The sequence below is a fragment of the Condylura cristata genome, unplaced genomic scaffold (genome assembly GCF_000260355.1).
Source record: "Condylura cristata isolate star-nosed mole 26May11 unplaced genomic scaffold, ConCri1.0 scaffold00024, whole genome shotgun sequence".
NCBI lineage: Eukaryota > Metazoa > Chordata > Mammalia > Eulipotyphla > Talpidae > Condylura > Condylura cristata.
The window spans coordinates 24849537-24858783 of NW_004567125.1; the positions used below are offsets into that span (position 1 = coordinate 24849537).

At 43.4% G+C, this 9247-nt stretch overlaps 1 protein-coding gene across 1 annotated transcript; it reads left to right on the forward strand.

Annotated features, from left to right (window-relative positions):
* Positions 1–254: 254 nt before the first annotated feature.
* On the forward strand, positions 255–1031 carry LOC101626888 (transmembrane epididymal protein 1-like). The gene has a single exon (XM_004688147.1). It carries the CDS (start codon positions 255–257, stop codon positions 1029–1031), a length of 777 nt encoding a protein of 258 aa, XP_004688204.1.
* Positions 1032–9247: the final 8216 nt, after the last annotated feature.

Below are 9247 nucleotides of genomic sequence, written 5' to 3' on the forward strand. Positions count from 1 at the left end.
GTGTGGCAATGGCTGGTTAGTCTCAATGAACCAAAGTAGATGATCAGAACGGAAACCAGGTCACCCACCCACCATAACTTTGATTTTTCTCCAGTCATTTCCCTTCTGTACTTGGATCAGTGAGCTGGATAAAGGATTTAAATATGCATCAGGAAGCTCCTTCCACATTCACGAGCCTGAGTGCTTCTGAGCCAACGACCATTCCCAAGCCTTTTGCATTGAGCTTTGTTTTAGTCAGGCCACCCTTCGGTGCCATGGGAGGTTTTGAGGGTCATCTCTTCCCGGGGCTGTCTTTCTTCCTCTACGGACTTTATCACGCACGACTTGCCTCCAGGGCCTTGCTAGGCAAGCACCCTGCCCAGAGTCTGCCCCGCCGCACCTGGAGCCAAGGCAGGTGGGCAAGGCTGCGGCAAATCCACTACGTTGGGCTGGTAAAGATACTGAGCGCCTGCATTTTAGTGGCCCAAGAGCTGCACAGCATTCACGGACAGCTTGTGCTCATCAGCAAGGTTTTTCATCAGAGAGACTTTTTCTACCGCAAGCAATGGCAGCACCTCACTCTCTATGCGACCTTCTTCCTGAGTGGGTGCGTGGACTTGGTGAGTCAGAACCTGCTGTCCCGGAGGTGCGCTGCTGTGGAGCAGGGGGCCCAAGCCCTGGGCTTGTGTCTCTTCCTTCCCCTGCTGGTGTCGCACATGCAGGACACAGAGGGCGTGGAGCTGCTGGCTCACGTCCTGCTCACGCAGGCCATGTTCCTGCTGACGGTGGTGGTGACCGCAGAGCTGTGGGTTCCGAACATGCTTCAGCTCTGGGCCATGAAGGCCTTTCTGTATATGCTAATAGGCTCTTGGCTGATGCAGATTGGGTTTATGCTGTTCAGACCAATCTCCGGCTACAAATGGATGGACGATGACCAACACGACATCATGTTTGTCACCACCTTCTTCTGCTGGCATGTGGCTTTCACCGCCCTCCTGATGACCTGGATCTGTGGTTTCACTTTTTGGTGGCACTGCTGTTACATTCATTGACTTCTGAGTCGGGGTGAGCCCGAGGGGTTCCCTCTTACTTGGGCGTGTTGGAGCGCGGGTGTGGGGGTGAGTAGAGTAGGGAGTGAGGAGGGGCTGGTAGTGTGCTTTTGGAGCGTCCACCCTGAGGCAGCCATGCTGGGCCCCCCTCCCCCCCCCACACTCTGGCTTCTGGCTACTTTGTCACTTTGGCTGAAGAGTGTGCAGAGCAAAGGGGAGTGAAACGCAAGAGCTAAGTGACTGTGACCTTCACTCTGCTCGCCAGGTATTTCTCCCACCCCACCTACCAATTCTCAACTGCAACCAAGACATCCTGCTCCCCTCTGCATTCTCCTGGCAGGAGAATGTGAAGATAGATTCGCTGGGTCCTCTAAGCCTTTATAAATATTCCTCACCCACCTCATAGAATACTGATCCCCAATCACCTTTAGTTTATTATAATAATTGACACACCTCAGTTATCACCATCCTCATTCTTTCTCTTTATGGATCTTTTAATACTCATGCTAGGACCCTACCTGATGGTGCAACTGGTTAAAGTGCAGCGCTATGAAGGTATCCGCAGCCACTGCAGCACAAATTCAATCCCCAGCCAGGGAGCTGACCCACAGGGTGCGGCAGACCTCTCCTGACCCGCCTGCTGCTCCCCTCAGCAGTGTATTTCAGTTGGATCTATTCTGCTCTCCACTCTGTCTCTGGTGAGTCCTCTCACCACCCCTGCACCTCTGGCCTGTACCCCACTTCTGTATGCATAAATAAACAAATCTTTAAAAATAAGTAAAACTCATGTTAAACCCAAACCTTTATGCTGACTATAGAACTCGTGGAATTGTTGTTGAGGTCTTTCTTTTATTTACTCTTTGATTTATCCACTGCAAAGCAGATCCTTTTTCTCTTTTCAGTTTTAGAGATATATTTTATATACCAAAAAAATGCACAGCTTCAATGTACACATATGGTCAAGCTGGCACATAGGTGATACTGTCATGACAATCCTTGAGGCAGCTTCCTCTCTGGGGGCCACAGAGCAGAACAACACCCTGCACATTATAGGCCTCAAAGGCAGGGTTTGCTGTCCCTGCCTCTCCAAGTGTGGAGTCTGTCTGACTCTCTTACTCGAATAACCAGCATCTTGCTCTGTGCACACTTCATCAATGTTCAAGCACAGACTCACCGTGACCCACGTTGTTCTCATTCTCATAGATCCTAAGACCTTAAATCCAATGGCTTGTTTATTCTACATAGCTTCCTTTTAAGTCTCCATGACTATCCTACCAGCTGACTTAAGCTAGCTGGAGATTTACTATGTCACAAAATGCCAAAAGTGAGTTTCAATAGGGTTGAATACTGAAGAGTGGAGATGAATTACTGGGAACACTCAAAAGAATGTCTTTTTTTTTTAATTTTTAAAGATATATTTATTTATGCATATGGAAGTGAAGTGCAGGCCAGGGGTACAGGGGGTTAGAGGATTCACCACAGAGTGGGGACAGAACAGGCAGCTATACTGAAATACACTGCTGGGGGAAGCAGTGGTGGGTCAGGAGAGGTCTGCCACGCCATGTGGGCCACCTCCCTGGCTGGGGATCAAACTTGTGCTGCAGTGGTTGTGGTAGCTTCACAGCACTGTGCTTTAACCTGGTGCATCACCAGGGAGGGCCCAGAATGTTTTTATGTCACCCATTCTATTTTTGATCCCTGAAGGGACAAAGATACAATGTAAAGAATTTGTCAAGCTCCCCGTATTCCTGTCCTAAGCTTAGAACAGAGTGGAGCCGGGAGAGGGACTCCAGAGTGGCCTCATTCCTCTAGGTCCCCCTTGGCTGTTGCCTTCAGATGGCACCGCAGGGCCAAGATTCTGGTGAGAACCAATTCTAGCCAGGCACCCCTTTAGACCCCAGGAGGAGAGGATTTGTTTTCTGGCCTTGTCTAGTGTGCTTATTCCAGGGCTGGTGATAGGCCAGGAACCAGTTGAAGCTTTTCCTGCACCCCAGGGTGGAAAAGGTGTGTGTGTGGGCGGGGGGCAGGCGGCCCTAGAACCAGCCTCATCTGCCCCTGGCTGCTGAGGCACCAGTTAACGGCAGTGTTTGCGGGATCTGGGAGGAGAGAGACCAGCTCAGAGGACGGATCCCACTGTTCTGCCAGAAGCTCTCGAATCTTTACCTTTTGGAAGGTAAAGGTACTGAGGAGAATTAGATGTAGCCCTCTTCTTTGGTTCTGGCCTTCACCCTCTGCTTTTGAAGACCTGTGAGCATTCTGAGTTATACAAAGAGGGGAGATTTTCCAGTGTCAATGAGATAGGACTCAGCAATGTCAGAATGCGGGGTGGTGAGTGCTGGATGCCCACTGTATGATGGGCAGGCGGGTCTCCACCAGGGCTGACACTTGCACCAGTGGGCTGAGCAGGAACAATGCCCCATAGGAAATGCTCCCCAGGTGTGTATCTCATATCTGGTGCATCTCCTTGGGCCTGGGGACCAGGCTCGGCAGTTTCACCCTGCAGGTTCTGCTCGTTCCTGGCAGTCCCATCCCCTCTGTGTCTCCCACAAACTGGGGTATCTTCTCAGGACTTGCCCACCTTGTAGTTCTTCCTTCCTGCAGCCTTGCTGAAGCTCTTACACTGCCCTGAGGTTGGGGTGTCAGGGAAGCTGTTTCTCCCCTACATTCTTTCCTGATGGTATAGTAAAACTCTGTTTTCTACTTCATTTGGCCTCCTTGATATTAAGAGCCTTGAATATTTTAACTTAAAAATTGACCTTTTGGGGGGCTGTGACAGACTGGACCTGATCTTGTGGCAATACATTTTACTAACTGGCGACAGTTACAGAGGAGGGTAGAAGCAAAGGCCAAACATTACAATGGCAATATATCAACCCTCTACAAAGGTAAGAATTGAAGCAATAGCAAAGCCATTTATTAGCAGATCTGTCCCATTTCTGAGTAATTCAGAGTTCTTGTTAGAAAACGTATGAACTCTTGTAGGAAGCTAAAGCTTCCAAATGCTACACTTCACAGCATGTATCTTCAAGGTAAACAGAACATATTAGCAAGGGCCTATGGTGCTTTAAGAATGATTACTGAGGCCTGAGATAGAGGCTGGTTGCTGTTGGAAAAGGTCTTTCTCTACTCTTCACATCACAGTAGAATGAACACCCAGACAGCAATTAGAATCACTTTGGAATGTAAAACCAACTGAAGATAGATTTGGGAAAAACAAGACCAAGAAAACCTGAATGGAATTTTGGAGAGAAAAAAATGTAATCCTCATGATCATCCACAAGAGGGCAGCTTCTTCCCATGAACCCAGAGGGACACACGTTCTGGTTTGTTACCAACTGAAAAGAAGAGGCCAGATGAAGTGGAGGGCAGAAACTTTAAGAATCGTGGGAACATCCAGTAAACGTAATGAAGACCTTGTTTGCTATTCAAATTGGATGTATGGACGTGAAAAAGGACAGAATGCAATTGGATTGCGCTACAGATCTTATAGACCTGTAGGTCTATATATATAGATTAGATAGACATTTAAATCTATATAGAGATACATACAAAGCTGTGTGTGTATTTCAAAAACACAAGTGTCAAAATGCCTCTTGAGATAAAAGGGCTGATTTTAGCAACTCAATAAAAATCACCAAAATGTTCTTGTTTAACCTGTTGTAGGATTCTCGTAGATATCTCAAGGCAAAGAGTTTCTGATCAATAGGAACTGCCAGATAGACTTGTTGTATGATCATATCCATAAATTATAGTTTTTCTAATATTTTTTCATTATTTATCTATGCATACAGAACTAGGGTACAGGCCAGAGATGCAGGGGTGTGAGAGGATTCACCAGAGAGAGTGGGGAGCAGAACAGGCTAACTGACAAAGTACACTGCTAAGGGGAGCAGCAGGTAGGTCAGGAGATGTCAGCCACATATGTGGATCACCTCTGGTGTGGGGATCAAACTCATGCTGAAGTGGCTTTAGCTTTTTAGTGCTGAGTTTTAACTAACTGCAACACCAGGGAGGGCAGAATTATAGTTTTTAATGCTTGTCCAAGACTTAATCACCAGTCCTAAATGATTCTACTTCTTAAAACTCAGTATTTTCCTGGAGTGATTTTTTTAATTAATCTGGTTATTTTAATGGAAGACTCTCCAGCTTTTTTCACTTACTATATTATGATAGTATAATTGCTTCAAGATCCGGTATGCGCCAATAACATTTTGAATACTGTACTAAGGCTGAAATTGTATCGCCCTTGATTTTTTAAACTTGACTACACTGACCACTATTCCGAATCTGTATGACATTGACTGTCTGCCCATGACACCAATTAGGGGCAAGACATAAATTCTATCTGTTGTGATTTGCCACCTAACTAGCCATTGGCAATAACCGCAGAGTTCTAAATCAGGAGGCACAGTTGTGCCCAAGAGAAGTCTGTCAACATTGAATCTAGAGCTTTCATCAACTGTCACTGGGTCCGTGATGCTTCATTGTTTGCTCTATCTCTCCTTCAAACTCTTGCAATGTCTTAATCAGTTAGGCAATTTTTAGAAGTTGATAATTTTGTAGAACTTCAAGTTTTCCATATTACCTTCACATCCATTTCTTGGCTAAACTGAACAAATATTCTTGAGCACCTCCTATGTTCTAGACATTGCGGAGCACAAGGATGAATACTGCCTCCTTCATTCATTTCCTTTCTGCTGAGTTCTTTCAATTACTAATGTGATTTACCTTTCTATTGCTAACATTGGATGTCAGTTTTCAAGAACAGACTGGGAAGGTTCATCACTACCCAGCTTTCTATTTGCTTTCTAAATCCCTTTCCATACTGCCCTATCCTCTTTGATCCGAGGTGACTTTTGAATTGCTAAACTCAGTTCCCAAATATTTCGTAAGCTATACTGCTTGATGTTATTCTGGATAGTCTGTCTCCAAGGGGCTTGGATTCCCTTTTTCTGATGGACTTTGAGACACTTGGATTTCTCACTAACTAAGCCTCCCTTTCACTTGTCCCCTCTCCTGGGAAGTGAACATTAGGCTGAAAAGCCATCAACTCCATAAATATTAAAACTTTAGTCAAAAATTACAGCGTTGTTCAATTTCACAGCCAAGAGAGGATTAAAGAAATTTACAAATCTCAGCATTGATGGAACGCTTATGTAATGTCTACAAAATCGTGCTGTACCATAAAAGAAAACAACTTAACTTGGAAGGAATATTGTTAATAGTGAATTTTGAATAAAACAATACTTACACTTCAAAAGTGAAATGCTTTTTTATTGTATGTGCAAACCAGTTACTTTTAAAATTATTTATAACTATTTACCCTTGTGTATAGACTTATGTATCTATATTTGTGTGGATTCATATATTTATGTGTATATATACACACATACATATGTATATAGCATCATTGTTCATTTTCGTACAGTGTATGCTTCTCTCAGGTGTCGTCCTCACAAAATTCCCACGACCAAGTCATTAAGGCACCATCGCCATAGTCCCTTGTGCTCTTCCCATCCCATTTTGATCCTTTTCCCTTCCCCTCTTCTGAAAAATGCCTTTAATTTATCGTTGTTTGCTAGTTTTGATTTATTTGTTATTATTTTGCTTAACCCTCTTTTGGTTCCCTTATATTCCTCCGATAAGGGAAACCATTTGATATTTTATTTTTCCTTCTGACTTATTTCACTGATTTTGGTAAGTAGTGATTCTTTGCTTCTTTCTTTCTTTCTTTTTTGCATTCCAAAAAGTTTGTGGTTCACCATATTTCTTCAATCAACTATCAGTTACCTCCTTTATTATTAGAACACACATATGTCTCTTAAAAGAGTTTGGGAGAAAAAGCTCTGAGTGGTTTAATAATTTCATTTGATTTCTTGATTATTAACCTGTCCTTGCTACCAAGGCAGACGAGGTACTCTTCTGGCATTTTTACCCAAAATAGGAAGCGTTGCAAAGTTCAAGTAATAAATAACAAAAGTAAGTTTCAGGTATTGCAATATCCTAAATATATGTCAGACCACAATTTATTATTGGTGAGCAAAATCATGCAGAATCTCAAAATTTCAATTTGCAAAGAGCATTTTAGATGTTGGTAAATCAGAAACATCTCAAAAAATTCTTTTGTCTTATTATTTATTATTGTTCCTCATTTCTCTATTTTTATGTGGTTAAAGAGTTGTGTTCTTCTGGTTGTGCTGATCACGATAACCCACAAGTAGGCATGACTCAGTTTATAGTTGAAGGTCACCATGCAGTCTTGAAGAAAACAAAATGAAAGATAAATCTAATTTATCTCTCATATTGCCTTTTTCTTAAGTCTGTCTATTTCAGAGAGATTGGTTTAGATAAGTGGGGAACTGATCAGGATTAGAAAAATTTGCTTTTTTAAAATAAGTTTTTATTCATTTATGCATACAGAACTGGAGCACAGGCCAGAGGTGCAGGGGCTGTGAGAGGATTCAGAGTGGGGACAGAACAGGCAGATGGAGGAAGTACACTGCTGAGGGACACAGCTGGTGGGTCAGGAGACGGCTGCTGCACCATGGGAGTCACCTCCGGGGTGGGGGATGGAACTCGCACTGGGCCAGGGCCAGTTTCACCTTCTGCCCTCCACGCCGCTGCACCACCAGGGAGGGCCCCAGGATTATAAAAATTCGTATCAAAATTGAGTATAGAAAATTATTTCTTATGTGTGGAATTGTTACAAGGTAGCCCAGAGTGGACTTGGGCTGCCTGTCTGTGGAAAACCACTTACTATTTATTCCCCAAAGTCCCAGAATGCCTGCTTAGCTCCACCCTTAGGTCCTGGCAATTCTCTCCTTGGTATTGCTGGGAGTTGTAGTTTTCTAATCACAGAAGTAAGAGGTGGGATCCAGAAATCTGGAGTAGGGGTGGAGTCACAAGTCTCTGCAGTTCTTTTAGGACGTCCTTCTCCCAACAGAATGATCTGATGAATGTAAATGGCTGTGTTTCAGACTTAGGGTCAAATTCTTAGATACAAGTGATACTTATTTCCAAGTATTCGTTTTTCATATTGATATCATTTACTTTCATGTCATTGGTGGGAAAGAAATTCCAGTTAAACTGATAAGGATACCCACTGTAAGTAATAGAGAGAATTACACAGGAAAATTAAATCATGGTGCAAAGCCCAAGAATCTTACTTTCAGTTCATTAAAATGCATTTTTCATATCGGCTTAGTTGAAATAACATAGATTCTTGAATCAAATAGGAAAAGTCAAATCTGTGTGCTGTATTTACAATCTTTCAGTGAAAAGGAGGTGGTGAACATTTCTGTTTTGCAGACAAGAACTGTAAGTGAGGACAAAATGTACACACTTAATATAACTTCCTCAGAGAATGTTTATTTTATTCCTTTTCAAAATTGATGGGTAATGATGTGAACTACGAACCAGAGGAAAATATCCAGGAAGGAAGAGAAGAGATGGAATATAACATTTCGATATTAAGTTGAATATTCCAAATTATCTGAAAGACAAGCCAACTCATTAACCTTTCATTGAGCACCTGTTGGAATTCTGGAAAGATAGTAGATCTAAAACCATGTTAGAAGTAAATGAGAAGACTCTCCTTCCCCCACCCTAATCCAATGAAGTACAAAGTCGTGTTTAGAAGACTCAAAGAATATAAACTTTTGTCCCCTTTATAACTGGGCAAAAATTATAAATACGGGCCCTCCCTGGTGACGCAGCAGGTTAAAGCACTGCACTAAGAAACTAAAGCCACTTCCACATGAGTTCGACTCCTGCCTGCTCCGGAGGTGATCACATGGCGAGGCAGACCTCTCCTGACCCGCCCCCTGCTCCCCTCAGCAGTGTACTTCGTCTATCTGTCTGTTCTGCTTCCTGCTCTGTCTCTGGTGAATCCTCTCACCCTCCACATCTCTGGCCTGTACCCCAGTTCTGTACGAATAAATAAACTTTAAAAAAAATTATAAATACCCTCACAATACACACAAATTAGTGAACTAGAGACCTAGCAATAAGAAGTCAGGTATTGTCAAGGGAATCTAGGTGAACAGCTAACATAAAGACATTTTAGATGGAGGTTTACACCAGAAATAAGTAGGCCACTTCCTTTTAGAATCCGGAATCCCTTCAAGAAGGTGTCATTGTGTGTTCACAAGAGCTGGGGCTCTGTTGACTGAGGATAATTCTCCCCTAATCAGTTACAGTGGCAGGAAGGACATGGTACC